This window comes from Centropristis striata, chromosome 18, assembly GCF_030273125.1.
Source record: "Centropristis striata isolate RG_2023a ecotype Rhode Island chromosome 18, C.striata_1.0, whole genome shotgun sequence".
Classification (NCBI taxonomy): domain Eukaryota; kingdom Metazoa; phylum Chordata; class Actinopteri; order Perciformes; family Serranidae; genus Centropristis; species Centropristis striata.
Window position 1 is genome coordinate 4077068 of NC_081534.1, and position 27472 is coordinate 4104539.

At 38.5% G+C, this 27472-nt stretch overlaps 3 protein-coding genes across 3 annotated transcripts; 2 read left to right on the plus strand and 1 right to left on the minus strand.

The window, feature by feature from the left end:
- Window positions 1–1905: 1905 nt before the first annotated feature.
- On the plus strand, window positions 1906–8648 carry wdr20b (WD repeat domain 20b). The gene is made up of 4 exons (XM_059355917.1): window positions 1906–2160; window positions 5363–5545; window positions 5674–7173; window positions 7453–8648. Exons 1-4 carry the CDS (start codon window positions 1912–1914, stop codon window positions 7507–7509), a joined length of 1989 nt encoding a protein of 662 aa, XP_059211900.1. The 5' UTR covers window positions 1906–1911; the 3' UTR covers window positions 7510–8648.
- An 8792-nt stretch (window positions 8649–17440) lies between these two features.
- Window positions 17441–21742, minus strand: mgat2 (alpha-1,6-mannosyl-glycoprotein 2-beta-N-acetylglucosaminyltransferase). The gene is made up of 2 exons (XM_059355665.1): window positions 21563–21742; window positions 17441–19375 (listed from the first exon to the last, which is right to left on the minus strand). The coding sequence occupies exon 2, from the start codon at window positions 19114–19116 to the stop codon at window positions 17692–17694; it is 1425 nt and encodes a 474-aa protein (XP_059211648.1). The 5' UTR covers window positions 19117–19375; window positions 21563–21742; the 3' UTR covers window positions 17441–17691.
- A 2786-nt stretch (window positions 21743–24528) lies between these two features.
- rps29 (ribosomal protein S29) lies at window positions 24529–25734 on the plus strand. The gene is made up of 3 exons (XM_059356578.1): window positions 24529–24672; window positions 25186–25285; window positions 25611–25734. Exons 1-3 carry the CDS (start codon window positions 24611–24613, stop codon window positions 25617–25619), a joined length of 171 nt encoding a protein of 56 aa, XP_059212561.1. The 5' UTR covers window positions 24529–24610; the 3' UTR covers window positions 25620–25734.
- Window positions 25735–27472: the final 1738 nt, after the last annotated feature.

Below are 27472 nucleotides of genomic sequence, written 5' to 3' on the forward strand. Positions count from 1 at the left end.
TACAACCTTGTATAAGACCGAAAACTAGAATTCTCTGGTCCAGTGAAAGTGTTAATGACTGCAGCTGACCAGAGGATGGCACTGTATTTCATTTGCCACTGATGTGTTATGTAATCGAAATGTCTCCACACTACTAGAAGCTGGCTGTTCATGTAACTGAGAAACATGGAGAACTGTCGCAATCACTGTAAGATGATATTTTACAAAGGACGGATTCAGATTCCCCGTATAGGTTAAATAGTTTGCTAGACTAACATGGTAAACCCATGCTTATGTGAATTGAGCAATAGTACAGAAATGGATGTTCCTGGAATTTGGAGCTATATGGTGGCAGAGTATTACTGGGATGTCCATGATCCATTATTCCTATTTTAATATTTGATTACAGCAGTCAGGGTATCTCACATGGATTTATTTAATTTTTAGCTCTACTCTAATAACCTAGTGTTTATTTGTATTTAGTCCGGTTGATAAATTGACCAGTATAAAGCAGAAACTTGTTAACTTGAAACACTATTATCATTCATTTAAAAGACTTTGCAGTTAGTATTTGAACCTCAGAGTTGCAGTTAGATGTTTGTAAGCCTGCATGTGACAGGCTACATGGATATGATGGGTTATTTAGTTATGTTTTGGATGAAAAGCTGGATTTTTTTGGCTAATTTTTCAGCTTCTTCCCTGTGTAAAAAAAAAGAAGAAATATACAATTTCAAGAAATCTAAGCATAGCCTACCCAAGCATAGCATAGTAGACAAGCAACCCAAAAGTGTTGCTTGTCTAATAATTAGATAGGCAGGTATTGTTTGTATTTGTTATGTAATTGAGCCTTTATATTGCTGTTCTATTGCAAAAATGTAGTTGTATCTGCGTTTGTAATATCAAGCATTCTGTTTATTGCATGATTATTGCTGTTTTTCGAACTTTTTCTGTAACGTGTATTAAATTTACATTAATTGTCCATCATGTGCAAGTTATTGGGTGTATTTTTCCTTATATGTATATATATATATATATATATATATATACATATATATATATATATATATATATACATATATATATATATATATATATATACATACATACATACATATATATATATATATATATATATATATATATATATATATCAAACAGCAATACATTGCAGGAAGCCTTTCATCAAAAGTGCATATCATAACATATGACATTTATTGATCATTATTTGAAACATGACATGACAAGTATCATGAGCATAAATGTTACTTCAAAGTGTCGTTAATGTTCATGACACATCCCATGTCATGTTTAAGACACGCTAATGTCACTCTTATGTAGACACCTTAGAGTAAAGTGTTACCATTATTAGTGTCAACAATAAAACACTGATAAACTAAACTGATAACTAAACAATCTCCCTCTAGGTCTTTTTTGATGGGTTCTTATCTGATGCCTATGAATGTGGCAAATTGTCAAAGAAGTGATGATCATAAAGGGGTAAAATCACTTGATCTGATCAACTGAGGATGTAGGCGATTTTACCATAGGTGGCCGGCATCATGAGGAGATTATTTAGGCTAAAAAAAAACCCCAATTTGGAAAAAAAATGACTTAGGCGATTATTTTAACAGTGTGAAGATATGTTGGTCTTCACAGCTTTTTTGTTTGGTAGACAGGAGAGAATTGAGATATACTGTTCAAACTCTGACTTTTTGAAATTTGGTTTTGTACTTAAAAATTTACATTTGTGTATGTGGAGTTATTGGGCGTAACAGCGGTTTCTTCGCGCACAGCCCACACGCTGTTTATATTTCTAGTTGCCTCACATGACTAATATTTCTCTGTACGCATGGCTGCAGGACTTCAACGGTCCAGCGCATGCGCTGTCGGTAACATCCGGGGCTCAGACAAGGATGAACGCCAATTTCCAAGATGGCGGCGGAGGGAGGAGGGAAGGAGATGAACGAAATTAAAACTCAATTCACCACACGAGAAGGCGTCTACAAACTCCTCACTCACTCCGAATACAGCCGCCCGAACAGGGTGCCTTTCAACTCGCAGGGCTCCAACCCCGTCAAGGTCTCCTTCGTCAATGTAAACGACCAGTCCGGCAACGGCGACAGGATCTGTTTCAATGTGGGCCGGGAACTCTACTTTTATATCTACAAAGGCGTGAGAAAGGTAAACAGTATTGACTGCAGCGACGAAGCGCGCGCTGTCCAGGAGCTGCCCGTTGATTTGGCATCTTCACACGTGTAGCAGCCTGGCTGTCAACTGTGTTAGCTTCTGTCATTGAAGTGCGCAGGTTGTCAAGACAAGGCCATGTAGCAGACCTAGCTAAGTTAGGAGCTAATTAGCATTCTCGGCTAACATCGCCACAGTAGTTGTCTCTGCCTCCATGAGACTTGTGTGTACTTTAGGGTCCGCCAGTTTTTTGAGTTCTCAGTCGGTGATAAACCATGACACGACAATTTCAAGTGAAGTGAATTATGTGAGAAAATGCTTGTCATGTCCTGTCATGTCTGATGGTGCGTTTGTTTATCCTCCTTCTTTACATAGTGAAGCTACTTCAGTTGTCAACAGTGCTCCACAGCGGGGTCATGTCAGGTGTTTCTACCTCCACTAGGAGTGTTCACATTGTGCTAGTGTGCATTGTTTGATATTCGTGATGTAATGAAGTGTGCACTCTCCTGTCAGGGTTTGGATGTGATGTAATATGATCCACTGTTTGGTTGCACACAGTGATGATGTCACTGCAGCAAGTCACGTTTGGTCTTGTTTAGCAGGGCTGGGGACTGTGACAGTGGTGATGATGTGGTTGTCCCTGAAGCAGCGACACAATACACAATCTAACAATAGCAGCCTAGCCTCCCTTATACAGCTCTGCTCATGTTACCCAATCTAGGAGCTCTTAGTGGTCTCTCACCAACTCACAGCACAGTACAAACACGAGTATGTTTGTTTCTTTTTGTTTTTTACTTTAGACTCAACCCAGCTAAAGGCATGCTAAACTGAGTATTTGGTAATCTGCAAATATATGCATGCATGTATCAGTCAGTATCAGCATTTCAATAGCAGTATTGTTGACATTCCAGTTTTATTTTAATGCAGATAATTACCTGATTATGACTTAAGTGTATTTATATTTCAATCAGGATGATTCCACCCAATACAACAGTCAGTTTAGCAACATAATTAAAATATGCTTTATTTTTGTTACCATTTATATCACTGCAAAAATGGGCTTGTCTCGAACACAACCAGCTTTGCACACTTCCTGTATGCTGATAACATTTAGTCACCAGTAGTAGGGCTCGGCCCTTGTCTACATGGAATAACCACTTTGTAAAATCTATTTTCATTACTCCATACTCCCTGTTGACGTAATGGGGCCTTTGTTCGCTCCATCTTGGCTCCCAAATGCAAGCATCAGGACGTAACCTGTCGCCCAAATCCCATTCAAATTCCTGTAACCCAGCTTGGCTGCTGTTTTTTTGACATCTTGATAGAAACAATATGGAAAGATAAATGCAGCAGACATTTTAATGTTGTTTAAACAATATGTATCCTCCTATAACTCAGACCTAGCCGGTAGGTGGTAAAGCATGGGATCATCTTTCATTAAGATGATTTTCATTACATTTTTTTTACCTGATATAACTTAGTCTAATAACCAAATTACATTTCAGTCAGTGATAGCTGGAGTTAATGATGAAATGCTCAGTCAGTTAAGTGGCATGAAGAGATGTTGTGCTGAGAACGAAGGTGTAACTGTGAGTTGTGGATATCTGCTATTTGCTATTTATATATTCATAGTTTGGTGGTTTGGCCAAACTTTAATCAGCACCTGTTCCCTGCAGCTCTTGATTTAACTTAATCTGACTGCACCTTCTCCTATCCTTCATCTCTTACAATATTTCAAATGCGTCCACTGACAAAGAGTCTTTCAAAATGTCTTTCAACAGGTAGACTTGAGGTCAAATAATGAGTTTACAAGGTCTCTAACATCTAAGGCTCTGATAGCACACAGATTATACAGATATTATCTGTGAGATGAAAGTCAGAGAAGGACTATAGAAGATTAAGAAGTCATGCTGCCTGTTGGTTTGGGAATTGTTGGATAAATTGTCGATATAAGTGTCTGGCCCATCCACCTATTTCAGTAGCTAGGAAAACCATGCGTATCTATTCATTCAGCCTGTCTCTTCTAATATTTACTTTAATTGTGTGTCTTACCTCTAATTCTGATGTTACACAAACCCTTTCCTCACTGACTAGACCTACAGAAGTCTACTGTTGTACACACAGGGAGAAGTCTAGACCCAGTTTGTGTTTGACATAATTAGAAAAATAAACAAATGAAGTCTCATTATTGTGGAAAATAGTTTGGTAGCCAATAGGGAAAGCTTATCATTATTGTAGCACTTTAAATGTGAAAGTCTGCCAAATGTCCTTATTTTATTTAGAGCAGCCTCACTTTGACAACACTGACAGGTTTTTAATTACATCCCCTAAGGTTTCTCTATGCCTTCTTGTAATGCATGAAAAATACCACAAGAGAGTTGCAGGGATAAAGCATAAACCCCATTGGATATTTAAATGTCCACTGGTCAAAAGACAGATACAGGTCTGTCTACAGAATGTTTTTCAGTGATGAATAGGCTCAGTTTGAAAAGATTGATGCTAATGGCTGTGGTCATTCTATTAAAGCTCACATGATCGTGTGGTAGGGGGAAGCGATGGCTTAGGGGGCAGTAAACTCAAAATAAAATATTTTATTTTATTAAATTAAGTCAGTGTCATGTTTGATTTAAATTAAGTTATGTTGTCAACTGCCTGTTGGAAGACAAACCAAACGGTTAACCTAGAGGATCTGGTCTGGCTGGGCTGGTCCTCCTCTATTTTGGGATAATGACTTTCCACATGTCACAATTCATTATAATCATCCACCAGGAACATTGCTTTGTAGACACCAACAAAGAGTAGAAAGCAGCCAGCAATGCTCTTGAGATGTTTGTCCCCAGCAAGTATGGAGAGATTATAGTTTTTCTGTAGACTGTAACCCAAATTGACTCAATTTCTGGCGTTATGATCTTGGATAAGTTGTCTCTTGGCGGTGTTTGAGAAAGTCAAATGTAATTTCTGTGCTTGATGTTGTTTATTGCAACTAAAGTATAAATAGATTATGTGTCAAGTTCTGAGTTGTGGAGTAAATCATTAGAAGTCACCTTGAAGGAAAGGCAGTGTCTGAAATAATCTTAATATGAAGAAATAAATAGAAGCAAAGTAAGTTTGGAACAATCGCAGCTGATTGTCTTTTCTAAGACGTGTCAACATAGTTGACCCTAAAACCTGCTTTACGTGTTTTTTTTCATTGTTCTAGGCTGCTGATCTTAGTAAGCCCATAGACAAGAGGATATACAAAGGAACGCAGCCCACGTGTCATGACTTCAACCCCATCACAGCGACAGCAGAGAGTGTCTCCCTGCTGGTGGGCTTCTCAGCAGGACAGGTGCAGCTCATTGACCCAATAAAGAAGGAAACCAGCAAACTCTTCAATGAAGAGGTGGGTCTCAGCATTTCTGATTCTCAGGCAACCTAAATCATACAAACATTTAGTTTCAGTGGTCCACTGTTGGTGAAATAATCGCTGACCACTGTCTTTGTCTTCTCTCTGTTTCTTTGCCCCCTCAGAGACTCATAGACAAGTCCAGAGTAACGTGTGTAAGATGGGTTCCTGGTTCAGAGAGCCTGTTCCTGGTGGCGCACTCCAGCGGCAGCATGTATTTGTACAATGTGGAGAACACCTGCGGCACCACGGCCCCTCACTACCAGCTCCTGAAGCAGGGTGAGAACTACGCTGTGCACACCTGCAAGAGCAAGTCAGCTCGCAACCCGCTACTGCGCTGGACCGTGGGCGAAGGTGCGCTCAATGAGTTCGCCTTCTCCCCCGATGGCAAGTTTCTGGCTTGCGCGAGCCAGGACGGCTTCCTGCGGGTGTTCGGCTTCGACGCGGCAGAGCTGCACGGGACAATGAAGAGCTACTTCGGTGGCTTGCTGTGCGTGTGCTGGAGCCCGGACGGACGGTATATCGTGGCGGGAGGGGAGGACGACCTGGTGACGGTGTGGTCATTTTCAGACTGCAGAGTGATCGCACGGGGACACGGTCACAAGTCGTGGGTGAGCGTGGTGGCGTTCGACCACTGCACCACCAGCGTGGAGGACGGGGACCCCCCCGCTGAGTTCAGCGGTAGTGACGAGGAGTTCCACGAGCAGATTCACTTTGGTGCAGGCAGAGACAGAGCCAACAGCGCTCATTCTCGGCTTTCTAAGAGAAACTCTACAGACAGTCGGCCTGTTAGTGTGACCTACAGATTTGGCTCAGTGGGCCAGGATACCCAGCTGTGTCTGTGGGACCTAACAGAGGACATTCTCTTCCCTCACCTCCCTTTATCCCGCACTAGGACTCACACTAATGTTATGAGTGCCACAAGCCCTCCAGCCACTGGACAAACTACTACTAATACTACTACAACTACTAATACAACTACTACTGTAACCGCCACTAATCCCAGTGGCACCAATGGTAAAGACAATGCGAGCAATAGCAGCGCCAGTGGCAACTCGGCTAACTCCCTCCCCAACACCCTGCCTCGGTCCAACAGCTTGCCACACTCCTCCAACCCAACAGGGGGCAGCACCCCCAACAGTCACACAGGCAGCAGCAACAGCAGCACCACCACTACCACTACCACCACCACCACCACCACCACCACCTCCTCCACCTCCACCTCCACCACGGCTACAACCACAACCACCGCCAAGGGCAACAGCATCATCGACAGCGCTTTCATTGCCACCGGCGTCAGCAAGTTCGCAACTCTGTCGCTACACGACTCGCGCAAGGACCGCCACGAGAAGGACCACAAGCGAAACCACAGCATGGGTCACATCAGCAGCAAGAGCAGCGACAAGCTCAACCAGCTTAGCTCGACACGGACGGCAAAAGCGGAGGCAGCTAAGACTCTGGGCACGATGCTGTGCCCGCGCATGGAGGACGTGCCGCTGCTCGAGCCGCTGGTGTGCAAGAAGATCGCTCACGAGAGACTCGCTGTGTTAATCTTCCTTGAGGACTGTCTGGTAACAGCCTGTCAGGAGGGTTTCGTTTGCACATGGGCTAGGCCTGGCAAAGTGGTGAGTGACAGGCCTCTAGAGGATACTGTCATGTGACACCTCTTTACTTACAGTAAAGGCATTTTCTTGCTGCATTCAGAAGCTGTTAACGCCACTGTGTGCAGCCAAAGGTTTTGGTTATTTCAAGATTTACACTAAACCCTCAGCTTTTGGTTAATAGCATGGTTAATAGCACATCCTTCTCCGACAGTAAACCTCATGGCCTCACTATTCTGCCTCTTTCAATACATTTAAGTAACACTGTTGTTTGTTATCAATGTGTTATCTGTCTCTCCGCAGGGTTTGCTATCATCTCAAAACAACCCAGCCAACTCCCCCAGTGGAACAGTAGTATAGCCCCGGTGCTGGTGCTGCTAATGACAGCTCCATGCAACAGAGACGGGGGATGACCAAGGCCAAGGCCCTGCAGCGCTTCTTCACACACTGTCACACACCACATGACCTCCAGTGTCACCTTCATTCTCATCACTACAACCACCCAGATGCCCTCTTGTGTTACTGCTCATGTTTAGATAAGCGATGTTGGCCAAGCCAGGGTTAGAAGAGTGATGCTCCTTTTTTGTCTGGGTGCAAAAAAAAAAAAAAAAAAAAAGGGTGCTATTGGAAGTAAGATGGCAAGCTTTAAATCGTCCAGGGGTTTTATGGGAGGGATTGACTGGCTCACTGTTCCATCTGTGGTCATATCAAATCTTGTCTAGTCCAGAAATAACAAACTCTAGTACCCAATCCTTTGTGCCTGTAGATCCTCAAAGACTAGACATGGTGTAAGCATTGTGGTGATGCCTCAACCTAACCTTTTCTATGGGTTTAATTTGGAAAATCTTTTTGTTTCTTTTCACATAAAGGGAATAAGATGAGGGATTGTTTTGGAGCAGCAGCAGCAGCAGCATATCCCCCAATGCCAAGTCCTTTTCATTTTTCACTTCCTGGGCGATCTGTCGTGCAGCCCCAGTCCTCAACACCTGGAGCTTTTTACTTCCTAAACAAATATTTTAATCAGTGGTATCACACTGTAAAGTGTATTTGCACATTCATTCTCGGTTCTTTTGTTGTTGTTTTTTCCCCCCTTTTGAATTCATGACGGTGGAACACAAGCAAAATATTTGAAGACAGCTTTGGAAGCACTTGGGGAAACGGCTTGTTATTGCCCTCTGTCTCAACGCTGGATGCTGCAATCATAGTTTTTATATGGAAAAAAAATTGTTTGCACTTAATAGTTTGTTAGAGGAGAATGGCTTTACATTTTTGGAGTGTGTAAGGACTCCTTGACAAGGTTGAACTATAAATAGAATAAAAAAAAACCTTTGTATCTATTGAACATTTATTTTAATATTGTTTCAGATTAAATGGGCTCTGTATTATATGTAAATATTGTACTTCAATGATTTATGGGTGAAATGATCATTATTGCATTAGTTGAAAGATCCTCATTTCAGAAAATAGTGATATTTCTAATACAGAAGATCTATACCTAATATTAAAATGAATCTTGAATATGCAGGTGAAAATGTTTCTTTTCTGTTGTACATAAAGAGAATTCAGGTGTATTTTTATTAATGAAACGTTTGGTATAGGAGACATCTATGAAATCCTCTTATCTAACAGGTAGTGCTGAATGCTAGCTAGCCTGTCGCTGCAGATTCCTTTTACAACATAGGCAGGGTAGGCGCAGATGCAGCGGTCTAATTCAGCCATCACTCCGAGCTCAGGTAAACCACAGGAAGACTAACGCTGGCATAGTTCCCCCTCACTAGTCCCATCCATCAACATGTGTGTGAATTCACTTTAACTAACAAATAAGACTGACAACCATGTTCTGCAGACGGGGCTGCAGAGTCCTGTTTTTGTGAGTAATAATTACTGAACTGATGCTGAACTTGTGAACAAACATTTGACACTGTGTTGAATACCAAGTGACTAACGTGAGCACTTGATGATGGTGTAAGTGCTTGAGGTGAGCGTGTTTTTTCAAGCACCCACATAGGATGACTGAGGATATTAACAGTGGGAGCCTTTTCCTCCATGTGACGCCTATTAAAACAGCTTTGACAGATTACATGTTCCATTTGTGTTACTTTATTAAGTTGACGTGCTCACTGCATGAATCAGTGTCTTCATTAGTCGGGGAAATACCTTGATGCCTCCCTCCACATGGGGCTGGAGGCCAGGCTCGGCACAACATGAATTTATTGATCAGGCGTCCTGCTGACAGGATGGACAAGCAGACACTGACTCATCGCTCATCTGGCAGTCATATCATTTTCATTACTGTAGCATTTTACCTGGAATTATATTACGGAAGGAAGTAGAGAGATTGTGCATAAGATGAAAACACCTTTGACACGCTGAAACATTTCTGTTTGATAATATTGGGATTAAATCTGATGTAGCGGATCATGTTCTGACGTGATCACATTAGGAATTCAACCTTGAGCCTCAGGCTGAAATAGTTGCTTGAATAGATAGATGTATGTCAGAAAAAGTGCCATAAAATGATAGGCTATATTAATATATTTTTTTCCACTTTCACAGAGGTAAATCTTTCGCATTAGTCATGATCATAACCACCAAATGTATTCAAATATTTACACCCACATAATTTGAATTCATTTCTGTATGCTAAATGCGAGGGGTGATTTTACATTTTTCACAGTTTGGGATATGTCAGTGATTATCAACACTGATTTTGCTGCATTGCATCAAGCATTGCAGTGCTCCATAATCATAGGTGGAAAAAGCATTCAGATCCTATAGTTAAGTAAAAGTACTTATACCACAAAAACTCCACTATTAGAAAAAGTCCTGCATTTAAAACGTACTTAGGTAAAAGTACAGAAGTACCAGCATCAAAATGCACTAAAAGTATCGGTAACGCTTTATAATAAGGTCCTTAATAACCATTAATTAACAAGTAATAAGGCATTGTTCTCGCTTTAGATCCGGTAGTTGCAAAAAGCATAGTTATAAAAGATGAGCAATAAAGTATATTTTAATATCAATAAGCAAACTAAATAAGATGAATAAAGGCATGGCAAAGACATAATGGGTGGGTCATGGGTGTTTGTAATGCCATTATTAACACTTATATAAGCTTATAAACACACAATAATGTTAATAAGCATCTTGTAAGGACTTACAAGTGCCTTATTACTTGTTAATTAATGGTTATTACAAGGACCTTAATATAAAGCGTTACCAAAGTATCAAAAGTAAAAGTACTCATTATGCAGAATGGACCCACTCAAATTGTTTTATATATTCTAAATATATTAATAGATTATTTGTATTGATGTATGTATGTAAGCAGCATATGTTGTAGAGATAGGGCTCATTTTAACTACTTAATAGACTGTTATGAGGTAATGTATGAGTAAAGCTGTCAGCTAAATGTAGTGGAGTAAAAAGTACATTTGCCTCAAAATATAGTATAAGTGTAAAGTTACGTAAAATGGATATAGTAAAGCAAAGTATATGCACCTCAAAAATGTATGTAAGTATACTGCCCTACAAAGCAAAAAGGCAGTAACTACGCAGAGTGCAGAACTGAGAAAAATCACTTTAAAGTTATCCTGTAATCCAGCCGTTTAGTTACTGTACAAACGACTACCATTTTTCTCCAAAACGACACACATTTGAGATAAGATGTTTTGTCACATAACAAAGGATGCCTTGAAAGTCATGAGAATGATAATAACTCATTTTTGACCAAAAATGCAGTTACTGCCTTTTAGCTTTGTAGGGCAGTATAGCACTTGAGCAAATGTACTTAGTTATATTCCACCACTGTCCATAATACAGCAGCAATAACCATAGTGGAAACTAGGAAAATAGCAAGTATATGCCCATAGGGCAAACATGAACATCTATCTGGTGGAAAATAGTAAAAATTTCCTACATAATTTCCAATTATGAGCCCAATGCTCTTGATTGAAAGGCTGATATAATAGAATACGCTATAATGCTTTTAATGGAACATTTTTGTGTGTGTATTTTGGCTACACAGGTTATTTCAGAGTTATTATGGAAGCTGGGATTGAATTACCAAAAGGAAAAAACATGCCCTTGTCTAAATGCCATATGCATTAGGCTAAGAAAGCCCCCAGTGAGGCACAAAGGTTAAGAGAATCGAAATACATCAGCTCCTTCGTTTAATTGAATTGGCTTAAGAAAAGCCCTGCCACACAGGTGTTCACAGTTATCAGCTAATGAGACCTCTGCCCGGGAGCCATGCTGGGAACTACAAGGAGTATTAAAACCAATGAGTGAATTACTAGAGGTCACTAAGCCCGTATGCTAATATAAAAAGGGCAAAGGTATAATTTGTCCCACTCGAACAGGTGGGTGCTAGAAGGCTCACAGGGGACTGAGGGAGATGTCCATCAAGCAGCTGCAACAAGCCTACGCAGGCCTGAAGGCTCTAATCAGGCACTGTAAGTGAAAACACCTGTGTGGGTGCAGATGTGGAGAACACTGCCAAAATAAAAAATAAAAATACTCAATTAAAAACATGGCATTTAAGATGTTGTTGTTTAATTAATTGATAAAATATGCTATAAACTGATATTTCTGCTTTAATATTCATTTTTTATTCATTAACCTTTGTATTAATTAACCTATTGTTTACACTCCTATTTAATTCTTCATTTTTATATATTTATGTATTGCTTTTACAATATCCAACTAAGTGATGTTTATAGATGGTTTATAGACCAATTATTAACCATTTACAAAGTGCTATACATATTTAATCTTTAAATGTTTTAAACCAATTTCATAAAGGTATATGAAACATTTCAAAATCATTAACATACTTAATATGGTGTTAAAAATGTTATAATGAGTGCAACTAAAACTATTAATAAACGATTAATTATAATTGAATTGTTTGTAAATGTAAAGTAACCATAAACTTACATTAATATACCATCTATTTGCCATTTATAAATTATTAAGTTAGTTCAACATTAATAAATGATGTATTTACCATTCTAAATGGCCTCTATGCGGTTTACAAATGATGCTTAAACATTAATAAACTATCTGTTTACCATTTATAAATGATGGTTATTGTAAAGTGTTACAGTTTTTTTATGTATTTTTTTTTTTTTTTACAATTATTTATTATATTATTTTTATTTCTGTATTATTTTCTGAGGGGTCATTCAAAGTGTGCCATCTTCTCTTTGCTTATTGACATCTAGGAGAGCTTTTGTCACGTGTACAACTTTAATAAAAATGCTAATGGAGCTATACACACAACAAACAGGAGAGTGATGAAGACTCTAAAGGCCTTTCTCCTGGTTGATATTTCTTAAAAAAAACTGTTATAAATGTATGAGGTCAAATTGAACATTGAAGTATAATGTCTCATAAATAACTAACATGCTACTAAACTGACAGAGAACAGCTGTTAAGTCTGGATATGTTTCCTAATGTTGTTACACACACAGTACCTGAATCCTGATAACCAGTTTGTGGCATATTTGGGTTCCAGTTGGCCAGCAGGGGGCAGTGTTGCTCAGACAAATGAGAGATTGAGCAATAACCATAAGGTGAACTAGCCTAAATAACAACTGTCACATGATCATAAAGGGAAAACATTATCTTTATATGTTTATCCTGTTGTCTTTATCTTTACAGATGTATTTCTACTACTTCACCATACTACTTCATATATATTTTATATTCCAAGTGGGGAATAAAACTGCTCCTCCATAATTTATGAGTCACTTTTAGAAGAAACACGAGCACTCACAGCCATTAAACCAGCAGCCTGTGGCATCAGGCGGAGGGAATGGATGGAGAGTGTGATCAGCAGGCTGGAGAGCCCCGATCATCCTGTCAGGGTGTCATTCAGCACATGACGGGCCCCTGACGGACGGCCTGATCCCCCCTGAGCTGTGCACATCAATGCTGAGCAGCCATCAATCAGGATTGGTGCTTACTGAGATGTTTTACATAAAAACATCACACCGACAATAATGTATGCACTTTTATGTTGTTTTCTGCCTGGTTCGCTGTCTACCACATTCATTTATCATATACAAACCCAGCCACCCTTTAATCTAACTGGCCATTTGAATAGCAATCAAAAGTCTTAGAAAAACAGCTACATTTATCTTGCATCCTCAGGGAAATAGGTCCCACTTGATAGGAATTCAATGAATTGAGAGAGAATCCTATCGCTTCTGTAGAGTCCTGCTTTAATCATCTTCTCGGTGTTGCAATTCCCTCGTCTGCATGCCTCCATATATTGACCCAGAGTTTTGTTTACCTTGCAATGTGTGCAACGGCTATGAATGATTAATATAGTCTCTCAGAGCCATAAACCTTAAGGATGAGCAGCAGTCGATGTGTTGCAAAAACTTGACAGTTTGCAATAATGGGCCAAGAAAAATGAATGCGTACAATTAAGTTATCAAAAAAAAAAAATCAGTCAGTGATGGATTTTCTTGAACAAATAGATCTAGTCGGATTATGGAAATTAACAAATTAACTTTGTTTTTCACAGATTCCACAGGGATATCTGTTAAGCACATTCTTGAGGCCTGTGGTGAGTTCAGAAATGAGCGATGTCAGGAAGTGAGGATAATGAATAGGATGATAAATTAAATGGAACACGGGAATCTGAGCTCCTTCAAAATAGGTGTATTGGCATTTGGCAACTGGGAGACTTGGACTCTAGTGTACAGGCAATTTTCTACTTAGCACCTAGTCCAAAAAAAATAATTAGATAATCGACTGTGTATCTGGAAATTAGGGAGAAGACAAAAAATAACAGGGACACAGATGTTTGGATGTGGGATGCTAAAACCTACTGCTAACCTTCAGGAGGTCCTAATAAACCAATGACATATTCATGTTTTAGGTTACCTTGTAATAATCTGTTAGCAAACACTTGCTAATGTAACAAAGAAAAATTAGCTTTTATATGGAGTTGTCTTTCTGGCCACCTAGAACAGTGGTTCCCAAACTTTTTCTTGAGGGACCCACATTTTTACCATTGTAAACTTGTGACACATATCTTTGTAATCAGCATAGTTTCTGCTTTCAGGGGCCACCAAGTTTGTGTGGACTCTAAATTTACACTTATATGCTAAATTACTTACTTTTGAAAAAAGCAGACATTCAAACATGCTTTTTTCAAATTTATAGGTATAGATGCATATATTTAACCCATTGGATTTATTACACCCCTTAAAATCAAGAGGGCTTCGCGACCCCCCGTGGATCTTTGGCGCCCCCCCGTTGGGAATCACTGACCTAGAACATATAAGTCCAATAATCACTCTCCTTTTAGTTCTGTTTTTAAGTCCTGAACAAAATATCATACTATTTAGCCGCAAAAAGCTACACTGCTGACGTATCTGTCTTGCTAGCACCTTGCTAGCAATAAACTTTTAAGCTAACAGCTTCAACATCACTAAGAGAACAAAAATAAATAAATAAACAGCTGAAAGACACTTGCTGCCTTTACTTGGAGTTGTGTTTACCATGTTCAAGATCAGACTTTATATATACGCTCCCCTCTTGAGTCTTGTGGTATTCATGACCATGCACACAAGATGTGCTAGCTAATGTTTACAGAAATGGTTTAAGTTCATTTTATTGGTGGATACGTTCTAATTTTCAGGGCCGGTTATTCCTACAGGCCACCAAGGCGGCTGCCTAGGGCGCCAAATTGGCAGGGGGCGCCCCCTTGTGGCGCCCTTAAGCATACATCTTTGTTTTAACAACATTGATTAACGAAACATTTTTTAAAACGCATGGGCCATAAAACCCTCATTGAATTAAATGAACATGCCCCAACCCATATTTCGAATGAAAATGTAATATTATATTATATAAAATATGATGTTTTCTTATTTATTTATTCGTATTTTCAGTTCAGTTGTTGTTGGTAAAGTTCCAAAGTTTCTAAAAATAAAAATGTTCTGAGACCATTACCTTGCTTGTAGTTCATGTATCAAATATTAGTGGGGGGGAGGGGCGCAAACTCTCAATATCGCCTAGGGCAGCCAATGGGCTAGAACCGGCCCTGCTAATTTTAGTCGTATTCCTACAGTTTTTCTTAGTAAATGTATATGTCAGAGGAATATATTTATATTTCCAAGGGCCTTATATTTTTCCTCTGTCGGTATGCCATGCATTTCTTGCCTACTTCTTAGCTATCTTGCTAAATTGTTTGCCTTAGTGGCTTGTGGATGAACAATAGGGCTAATATTAGCCTCCATGCTGCCGTTGCCTGGGGGTAGTGCTCTACAATTTCACCACTTGAACAGCGAATATATCATGCACACAACTTCCCTTGTAGTAACCACAAGCTCACAAGTTCCATTTGAAGATAGCAACTAAAATGCTACATACAGCTTATAGGGGAACTGCAGCATTGGTGAGAATAACCTACAGGTTCATTTGACCTATTGTTAATACAAAACACTGCTTTATTGTTCAATTAAAATCAGGTACAGGTTGAGCTGTTAAGAAGAGTTATATTGTTGTACTCTTAGTCTTTAATTATGTAATTAAAATGGCACTGAAGCCACTTATGTCATGATAAATTCAAAGTTTATGATTTACACCTTGTGTTTGACTTCAGTAGCTTATTATTCACCCCCAACAATTTCTGCTTTTACAACAATTAATTCAGAGGAATGATTAGCCTTATGGCTATTCATTAATTTAAATTATAACAGACAGAGGATTATTTTCAAACTGCTTTTTCAGCCTAACTGTTAAATAGAAATACTCCATGAATTTGGTTATCTTATACAGAATGTATGACTCATCTGTGTTATGTGTGATTTTGTTTGTTTTCTCTGTTTAATTAGTCAATCTGCACTCCGATGTTGTTTGATTGCCTTGTTCCAGTGCAATTTAAATAATGTTTTACTGATTAATGTAGAGTACTGATAACTAGGCCATCAAAATATGTCATGCATGTGTTTTTCCTTTTCATTCTTGCCCTCAAATATTAAACTAAGTAAGGCACTTTTAAAGGCATGGGTACATTACAGTTTCAAAGTCTCCAGCATCAGTTAACCATTAGTCAACAAGAATCAAGAGCACAGTGCCACTTCTTTCTATTCTCAATTCTATTCTAAGCCATGTCCCTTGAGGTGTGGGCCCAATTATTGGGCCTGCACCATGGGAGCAGCTGCACAATTTGTCACATGACCTCAGCAGTCCCAACTCACATGTCTTCACACTGCATTAGGAATTAAAAATTCACACATAGGAATTGAAAATGAGCAGATTGTGATGTCTGTTTGTCACAGAGGAAGCTTTGTTAGGCTTCATCAGTGTTGCTCAGACCAGAGCGTTTGTCTCACTGTGCTAAGGATACATCTCTTAAATTTCGCATGTCATATTTAATTCATGCAATGTTTAGGTATTCAATATTGAGAGCCCGGTCCCTGAAAGGCCTAGAAAAGTCTGCCAGAGGATTGTATTTAAAATGAACCATACGGATAGTCCAGTCAGCGATAACTTTGCAGTTATTTCAGATTTTGAACCGTGTGCAGAAGTGATTGTTAAACATTGCCAGAGGAGGGGGGTAGGGGGAATCAATGCAGCTTCAGAGAAGCCACCGAGCTCGGGCCTCAGCGGAAACCATCAATACTGAGCTGTGGTCTAAGCACTTAAAATGTAAATGCATCTTCAACAGCAACAACACGAAGTTGTATCAGTGTCTTGGGATCTCTCCAGGTGCAACGTGTGCATTCATCTGTGAAATCAAAATCTCTGCACAAAGATACAGGTGCCTGAATTGGCATATTCTATTCCAAGTGCTGTACTGGACAGTGATGCATTGCAACAAAACAAAACAAAAGCTCTGCACTGACCATACACTCCCTCTGTCAAAAACTGCAACTTTTTTCCTCTCTGTGCCCTAGCATGCAAGTACCATTTGCATGTTTATTAATGCTGTGTACCTTAAGTGACACCCTTTCTGCAGTGACAGGAGTAATGAGATCTCGGTGTGCTCTAGAAACCTGTTGCAGCCAAGCTAAGTGGAGGATTATTTAAATGGAACAAGGTGTCTCAAAGGATCTCCTTTGATCTCAGCAAATTTATGTGATATAAATATCTTCAAATTAATTATGCATGCACAGTGGGATTGCTAAATCCACAGATTTACCAAATTTATGACTGCCCCGATGAGCATGTGCCTGCTCTTCCCAATTTAACACTGTTTAGAGATGTTCTACATGTTCGGCAACTTAAAGGAACCAATCTGAACGTCTTGTTAGAGAAAACACAACAATATATTGTTTAGTATATTATTGTTAATTACATATTACAAAACAAAGCAGACTTGCCAGGAATCACTTAAATAAGTCGATGTAAAGATATATTTGTGTTAAAGAAGCCAAAAATCCAACATTTCTCTTTATTTGGAACAGTCCGATAAAACAGGCAATATGAAGAATAGTCCATAAAGATTTACTTTTAAAAGGCTTTTTTCTTTATAGAGGATGCAAAAAGAGACAATAATATATAATAGTAGCAATAAGGTCACTGTAATCGAACATAACTCTTGCAGAGTTCATGGTCCCTGATATCACCCCAGCCTCCGTTTTTCACGTGTGGGGCCACTCCTCCGGCCCCGTTGGCCGGCAGTCTCTTTGTAATCAGGAGGTTTTTGGGGAACAGCTGGTTCCCACTGCTCTGTAAGATGTTCTCTATCTTGGTTTTCTGGCTGATCGGCATGCAAGAAACCTTCTTGTGGTGCATGCCACAGTCTCCGGCGTGGAAAATCCGTGGCGCCTCACTCACCATGACCTTCCAGTAAGAGGGCAAGCAGGAAACGGTCAGGTGCTGTAAGGACCAGTCCCAGTTGTAGTCGTCGTAAGTGCAGAACGTGTCGGTGCATTGGATGAGCTTCTGGTACGTCTCTCTGCTCAGAGCCATCCCCATGTTGTGCTCAGTGGACTTCCAGGCCTTCACCTCCACCTTATTGGCTTTGCTGGAGTAGCCGATGTGGCTGTAGCTCCCCAGCGAGAGGATATCGCAATCAGTGCACTGCTCCCGTTTGAGAGCTGACATCAGCTTTAACAGATGGATGAAGTCCGGGGACATGTAGTGGTCCTCCTCAATCAACAGGACCACACCCTTGTGCTCCTTCAGGACTCGGACCCTGTCCCATACAAAGTGCAGCTTCCACCACCAGTGGTGCTTGGTCTGGGAGAACTTCGCCTCCCTGTAGTGGCCGAATGAGTCGGGGTACTCTGCGTTGATGCAACCCAGCTTTAAGGCGTCGTTTTTAGGAATGTCTCTGGGGCAATCCCTGGGGTCGTGCCCGGGGAACTCCTGGGGGTACAGCTGGATGCTGAAGGGGAAGAAAATCTGAAGTACCTGACAAAAATCAACAGAGGCCACAACTTTATTTATCTCAGGGGACCAGAAATCATGGCTGAATATCAGCAGTATGCTCTCCACACCTCTGGCCTTCCTCAAACTGTCCACCAATAGCTTAAGGTAGTCTGGTCGGTTATGGACCTGAACCACCACGACCAGATCGTCCTTCTGCCGTGCCGCCTTAAACTTTTCCTCATTTCTTATCGTCTGGTCGAAGTTAAGCTGGAAGACAATTCCTCGGTAGACTAAAGTGGTGTTATCTGCTTCTGGCTTGGGTATCTTCTCTTTTTCCTTTGCTTTTTCCTTTCCTTTTTCCTGGTGTGTGTCATTTGCTTGTATTATAATGAGGGCTGGAGCAGGCGCCCGGCTGACTGCAGGTGTGACCTGCACCTGGATATGACTGTTGATGCTACTGCTGCTGCTGCTAATGCTGCTGCTGCTTTTCTTCACCGTCTCCACTTCCTTGGGGAACGAGCCGCCGTAGTTCTTCTTCTGCCTTCCGCTGCTCCAGAAAGCTAGGCCACAGATGACAACCACCACAGTCAGTATCACCACCTTCCTCTTGTAGATTCGGAATCTCATGATAGGGGGTCAGCCTCTTGCGAAGGGAGAGAAGTTGATTGCGGCAAAAAGCGAAAAGCACAGGATTGCAATTGTGATGGTGTGCTTTTGCAAAGGGAGCAAGCCTGGTTAAAAAGAAGCTGATATGAGGCTAATTCTTGGCAAAATGAGCTGTTGTTGTAAACATGGGTCCCGCTGGAATGTCATTGATGGCGGATGAATATTCCATAAGGCATGACGGTTGCTGGGAGGCAGCAGGGTAGCAGTGTGCATGAACCACCTAGATGAAAAATAAATAAATCAATAACGTCATGTGCACTATGGCAGTTAGGGCAAAGCAATACGGCTGACATCACTGCTGCATCTTAATCATGATATTTTCTATATCAATATGCGGTATTTCACAATATGGCACGTGTTCAAATCACAATTAAGAGAACAGATTCAAATACTTTTTAGAAGTTAGAACAAATGCTTAAATAAAGATATTGTTTTTTAGTCAATAATCAAAATTGTTAGATTTTTTTTATGTGTATCAACTAATTGAATAATCACCTTTTTTTTTTCAGCTCCACAACTGAACTCCATTTGCTAATGAAGACTTTGAGATGCAGTCGAAAGCTATGGAACACACTAATGAGCTTGTGGGGCCAAAAAAATTCAATAACTAATTTAGTAAGATTCCAATTTGGATAGCAGAAATCTGTAAAACGGCAACGTGATGAGATCATATCATTAAAAGCACTAGTGGAAGCACACTCAATGTTTTCCCTCCACATAACAGGACAGTGATCACTACGAAATTCTCCCCAAAACCACTAACTAGTTTAATACAGCCTAAGTGGTGCTTATTCCTCCTCTTTCGCTATGTTATTTCTCCATGCTTCTATATTTGCCTCTGCATAAATCTCTGTCCTCAACTGCATTATCAATATTGATTAGCCCTCTTTGCTCAGATCTGCTGAACAAACCTCCATCTTTCTTTGTTATTACATTAGTGGTCTTCCAGGCTTCCTACCTGACCCCTTTATTTTCCCTCTCCCTGCCTGGACACTATTCAACTCAACAGTCACTGTGTGGCACCATTACAGTCATCTATTAGTCTCTTATCATATTAATAAGATAATATATGTTTCAAAGAGTATGGGAACCTTTTATTCATTATATTAAGAACAATAATCTGGCTCATTTAATAAATGAACCTGGAGCAGAATAATTTTACCCTCTGCATATTTATACTTATGTTTATTTGCTCTATACTCATGTACTCTTTTTTTTAAATGGATCCTCAAGGACTCTTGTTCTTGCTACTATGTTACCTTTGGCTGCCATGTTATTGAATGTTTACTTGTTTTTTTTCTTTTAATGTCAATTTTGTAAAACAAATCTCAATAAATATATTATTGGAAAAAAAGCTAATGTATTTCTGGTAGCTACAAATACTACCAATAAATATGCACTTTAACATGGATATTTATACGTTGAGGACAATAGTTTGTAGCTGATAAGTGGTAAAGCATTCTACCCTATATACCTTATACCAGGGATGGGCAACTGGAGGCCCGGGGGTCGCATACGGCCCACACCCTCACTTGAAGTGGCCCTCAATACAACTACATTTGAGCATGAAATCTTAATAGTGCAGTGTAAAAATGCACAAAAGTACTACACAATTAATGTTGGTCTGCTGTTCTTGCACTGAAAAAAAAAAAGAAATCACATTAAGTGGTTATTTTGTATTTGCTTCAACCCTTTTGTATTCCTATTTATACTGTTCTACATGCATTTGAGCATGGAATATGTTAACTTACTGCACTGTAAACATATTTAAAAATGCAGTCTTATCATATCTGGTTAAGTGCACTGTCCTATATGTATATGTATATGTATATATGTGTCCCTATGGTAGTGTCGATGAAAAATTGTGGCCCCCTCCAGCATTTAAGTTGCCCATCCCTGCCTTATACGTTTGCATTGTGCCTGTCCCTGTATATACGGTTTCCCACTTTTAATGGTTTCCATCCAGCTGAAGCTTGCCAAATCAAGTGAAACGTTTCTTCTGCAGCTGAAAGTACTGCAGCTGTATCAATTGTATTTGTTTTAATATAAACTGAACCGCTTTAATCCACCAAATGTCTGCCTGTGTGTTAAAGATACAATATTTCACTTGAAGCCTACCCACCGTTAGTTTTTCTGTCCTAAATTGGCCGCTGCCAGCCACACCGAGCCAGCCACAGCTTTAATGGATCTAATCATGAGACACCGTTAGCGGTGCCTCGCGGACTCACATCAAAGGCTTTCGTAGCAACTAAAAACAACAGTTGTCGTTGCAGCTTCGCTCGCGCATCCTGAAAATGCTAGCAGTAAGTTAGCTTCGGCTAGCAACTTAGAGGCAGCCCGTCCAGACCGAAGCCGTCAACAACAGCGTCCATGGAGAAACACAACAAGCCTTTTTTACAACACGTACCGAAAACTGGAGCAGCCGTGCGGTCCTTTCAGCGAGAAGCATCAGCACGGTGGCGTCCCGTTCTCCTCCATACCTTCATACAGGCTGCAGGGAAACGTAACTATCAGCTAGCTGTGAAAAATCCCAAATACGGAACCACTGCCTGCTGCTGTCCCACAATGCACTGGGCCAGCGGGGGGCACCCGAGACACCCTAAATATCATACAGCGCTGCTGCTGACAGCCTCTCTGCTGCTCTCCATAGGCTCAGATAGCTCCACTATGCCTTTAAATACTTAACTAGTTCATACCAACGCTGCATATATACATATAGACAGTCAGATGGAAATCCAACCCAAAACTAAATTTTATTTCATACAGACAATATAAACACAATTTTCTTTATAAGTCTGTTTACAAAGTGGTATAAAAGCAAATAAGAAATATGAAAAGATAATGCATGTGTGATAATGTATATCCTTTACGTATATATACATTTTTTTTTATTGTCATGCATCAATCTATTTCACTATTCTGTAATAGATAGATAGATAGATAGATAGATAGATAGATAGATAGATAGATAGATAGATAGATAGATAGGCCGGTATTTAAGTACAATAAATTACAATAGAATAAAATACTGAGGTAGAATTAATAAAAACAATAGAAAAAACACAGAATAGAACAAGCACACTTAAGAAGTATATATATATATATATATACATCCCCCCTGGAAGAACCCTATGTGCATTAATAACAATAACGATCAATAGCAGTCAACTATTTTGATAATTGAATAATTGGTTTGACTTCATTCACTTTGTCTCATATTTATTTATTTTCTCAATTTGTGATGCCATACTTTGTTTTGTTCTACCCAAGATTCATGTTCTGACTGTACTTGGAACTTCTCAATAAAGTTTTGAGGAAAAAAAGGCAGTATACGCCATAAGTTGTCAATGTAAATTTTTATTTTTTTAAATTTTATTTTTAGGGTTAGGGTAGTACGTTTTCCAGGTCTTTTTTTTTTTAATTCCTTTTTCAATGCTTTATTGAACATTACAAAAATAAACATAAATAATTATTCATACCAACGCTGCATATATACATATAGACATTCAGATGGAAATCCAACCCAAAACTAAATTTTATCGACAAAAATATTTCATACAGACAATATAAACACAATTTTCTTTATAAGTCTGTTTGCAAAGTGGTATAAAAGCAAATAAGAAATATGAAAAGATAATGCATGTGTGATAATGTATATCCTTATATACATTTGTTTTATTTATTGTGCCATGCGTTAATCTATTTTCACTATTCTGTATAATATAGATAGATAGACAGACAGATAGACAGACAGACAGAGAGACAGATAGATAGATAGATAGATAGATAGATAGATAGATAGATAGATAGATAGATAGATAGATAGATAACTTAAGAAGTTAAAAAGAAGATGAGTTGGTAGGTAAGGTACAATAGCTACAGTGATATGATGGTAATAATGTTATTGTGACTAGACAGTATATAATAATAGTACAGTATATAATATATAATATAATATATAATAAAAAATAATATATAATAATAAGGCCAGTATAATAATAGTAGTATATCACAGTATATAGTAATAATAGTAATGGCAGCAACAGTAAATGTATATAATAATAATAATAGTAGCAGCAGTAGTAGTAGTAGTAATAATAACATAGCAATGTGTCACATATTTACACATTAACATATAAACACAAACATAATATAGTGTGTGTGTGTGTGTGTGTGTACATACGTACATACATACATACAAGATATGATATAATATGATATAATATGATATATTGTACCTGTGCTATACAACATCCCCCCCAGAAGAACCCTATGTGCAATATTAACAATAACGATCAATAGCAGCCATGTAAATAATTTATGTATATAATGTGATTAATCGAACAATAATCGAATCGAACTATTTTGATTATTGAATAATCGATTTGACTTCATTCACTTTGTCTCATATTTATTTATTTTCTTAATGTGTGATGCCATACTTTCTTTTGTTCTACCCAATATTAATGTTCTGACTGTAATTGGAACTTCTCAATAAAGTTTGGAGAAAAAAGGCAGTATACGCCTTAAGTTGTCAATGTAAAAAAAATGTTTTAATTTCTGTTTTTTTTAGGGTTGGGGTAGTAAGTTTTCCAGGTCTTTTTTTTTAAATTCCTTTTTCAATGCTTTATTGAACATTACAAAAATAAACATTTCTGGCACGTACCTTACATTGGTGTAGAAAGAACATCAATCAACAGTAAAACTTTTAATAATTGTAAATTCAGAGCAGTTTAACCCTCTTATTACGTTTGTTTCTCAGGAATAAAAATAGTGTGTTTAGAATGTTTAATTATCCAAAGGTGTCAGAAACTAAAAAATCCCAATAAACATTGTTTATATTTCATTATTAACTCCATTAGTAACCATTTCAATCAATATTTAGTGCCATGGTGTTCTTTACCTCTCACAGATCATGGTTCAATGAGGATAATTCACTCGTTTTTCATAGAAAATGCACGTTAAAACTTTTTTTTTATGTACATTGGAAAGACCTATATATAAAATACAATAGTTTTATATGATGTTGAGTTTTTTAAAATTTTATTTTACATTTATTATTTTTTTATTTTATTGAGTGATGTTGATAAATTAACATGAGTCACCTCTCAGTATCTATGTAATATAAAAATGCAAATATGTGAAATTAACCGTTTTCTTATTTTATATGTTGATTACTCTCATTAAGACATGCAGAAGATGTTTCATCCCCGAAAAAAAATATTTTAACAATTTTTTTTAGAGTTTTAGACTTTAAAATGGGTCAATTTGACCCGCAACATAACAGGAGGGTTAAATAAATATCTGTAACGCCCCCTCAGGCTGCCCTGGTGTTCTCCACCAGCAGGCGGCGCCACACAGCAGCTCCGCCACCGGAAACACGGCGTCGGAAAACTTCATTTGCGCACGCGCGTCCGTTTTTCTTCCTTTCCGACGCTCGAGCGAAAGAGACAAGATGGGCCATCAGCAGCTCTATTGGAGTCACCCCAGAAAGTTCGGTCAGGGATCCCGATCCTGGTCAGTTCTGCCTTCAATGTCTACATTATCGATATGTGTGCTAAAGCTGGGCATTTTCGAGGTGTTTGTGGCTTCCAGGACTTTAGAATTTATCAACAAAAGTGCACCGCATGGGAGCTGCTCCGGAGCCAATATGGCGGACGAGGATGCGCCTAAATAGCTCTAGCATTGTGCTTAGTTAGCCGCGCGCTATTCCTGAATTAAAACTACTTATCTTCAGAATGCAAATACCATGTTCAAATATGAGCTGTGGACTTCGTTGTAATGTTAACCTTCCTTCCGTTCAGCTCTAGCTTAATGCTATAGAAGCTAATCATTTTAAAGGAGAAGCTAGCCGTGTGTTTAGAAACTGCAGAGATGATAACCGGCTTTCAGAGGACTTCCGCACCTATAGTTGTATAGGTGAATAGATAGTTATAGAGTGAATGGATGGATGGATGGATGGGAAATATGGACATTGATGTCAAGATTGACCCATATGAAAGAATTAACCAAATGACTTGTGTATTCCAGCCGGGTATGCTCGAACAGACACGGTCTGATCCGTAAATACGGGCTCAACATGTGCCGCCAGTGCTTCAGGCAGTACGCTAAGGACATCGGCTTCGTCAAGGCAAGTACTCCACTCCATTCTGTCTTATTAAATTGATAATCAGATGTGGGAATTCACTTGTCGAAGTAATGTAAAGTTAGGCTCAAGTTAAGGCCCATTGTAAACATTGGATGAACTGCAGGAGCCATGTACACAATCTTATTTGATTAGTTTGTTTCTAAATCTATAGTTGGGTGTTTTTGTAGAAAATAAGCTGAGTAGGTTGGTTTGTTGCACATCTTTGCAGGAATTCAGCATCCTTGTTGAAGCTTGGTTGTGAGTTTGTAACAATAGTACTAAGTACATCATGTCACTAACATGTTTTTATTGTTTTATTTCCACACAGCTGGACTAAATGTCACATCCTCCGATGGGTTGGTGGTACCTGGAAAACCCCCAAGATGGGATGATTCAGCACTGCGAATACATGCTTTTTCTCAATTAGAATGGGAACACGGGAACACGATTCTTATTTCTAATTGAAAAAAATAAATGTTTTTTTGTCCAAACTGAATGTGTCATGTTTTTTCATTCTTTGACACACATTTGATATGCATGGAAGATGTGAGTGCCAAAATCTACACATAAAAGGGAAAAAAAGCATAAGTTTGTTAAACACTATACTTAACAAGTAGCCATGTCTTTATGTACAACCTACATGAGCATCCTGTCCTGTGCAATATTTGTATACATGTTATGACTTATATCTTTTAACAGTCTACAAGATAATTGTTTTTTGACAAATTTCAAAGTTTTTGGATGATGCATGCTCATGTGGGACGTACAGGGCGGGGGATACTGCTTGGCCGTTCAAATTACACTTGACAAGATTTGTGAAATTTAACTTCTTTGACTTTAACTAGGCGTGGTGTTGCTCTTTAAACACACTTTACACTTTGGTGTCATATGTCTTGATATGTAAAAAAAGGAAAATTGGACACCTGCCAGTACAATATGACAGATGATTCAAAGGGAGGGAAGATAGACACTGCTTAGTGTTGCATCTAAAGGTTTTAGGTGTGTAGGCATTTGTCGGTAATAACGTTGGAGAAACCAGTGCAATGACTACTGGTGAGGACAAAAAGTAAAGAAATGCTGTAATTTGACAGAAGAAACATCAAACCAGTTAACATGGAAGCCAAACAAGGTTGTAATATTGTTGGGTTTTTGTTTAGTTTTAATTTTGTCAATTTTTGTTTGTTAATGTTAGTTTTAATTCGTTTTTAGAGTGAGTTTGCTAGTTTTAAGTTTTATTTTTTTGAAAATGGTTAGGTTTAGGTTGTTTTTTTTTCTGTTTTTGTAATGGGGTATTTGTTGGGTGCGAGATTCAATAAGGTCACAAATGTTTCCTTTATTTCCTTTGTCTTATAACCCCAATTAGTTTATTCAGTCATAAAGCAAGATAGATGAAATAAATTAAATATCAAACAAAAAGGTTTACGTATGAAAGAAAGTTGACAAAGATGAAAACAAAGGACATTTTTACTATAATTTTAGTTTTCTAACCACAAAATACAGTTTGTTAGTTATCTTTTTAAAAAAAAACTTTATTTTTATTTCAGTTAACGAAAATGTTTTTTCAATTCTAGTTTTAGTTATTTTGTTAGTTTTCGTTAACAATAACCTTGATGCCAAAAACCTTTTATTAAAGGTTTGAAAAGTGGTTGGATTTTGATTAAAGTGATTGAAACTATGTAATAAAGGGTGCGAAGTCTACAAAAATAGGTTAGAGAATTTGAAAGATATGTTCTATTTCAATTGGTCTCTCTTTTAAAATGCTCTTTAGCACAATATATGCAATTAAGTGAAATAATCAGCATACTGTATTTACCACATATACATATTCAATTCACCATGACTGGAAAAGCTTTAAAATGCTTAGAATAGATTTTTGAAAAATTGCAACAACATTGCAAATACAGTTTTGGAGCTAAACTTTAACGCTATTTTGTGATCTAGTCTTTACATTTATCACTTTATACACTTTATTACTTTTAAAGGGGCATTTGCAGAATTGTTATAAAAAGAAAATAAGTAGCACAATTGATCACTGCAGCTGTACAGAATTATGAATGACACTGCTGTAAAAAGATTAATTTCTCAGAATGAATTCATATTAAGTGACATTCCCCCTCACACCCAGGAGTCGGTAACATGCTGAGATATGGGTCTTGTTCTAAATGAATCAAATCTGATAGGTCCCCTGTA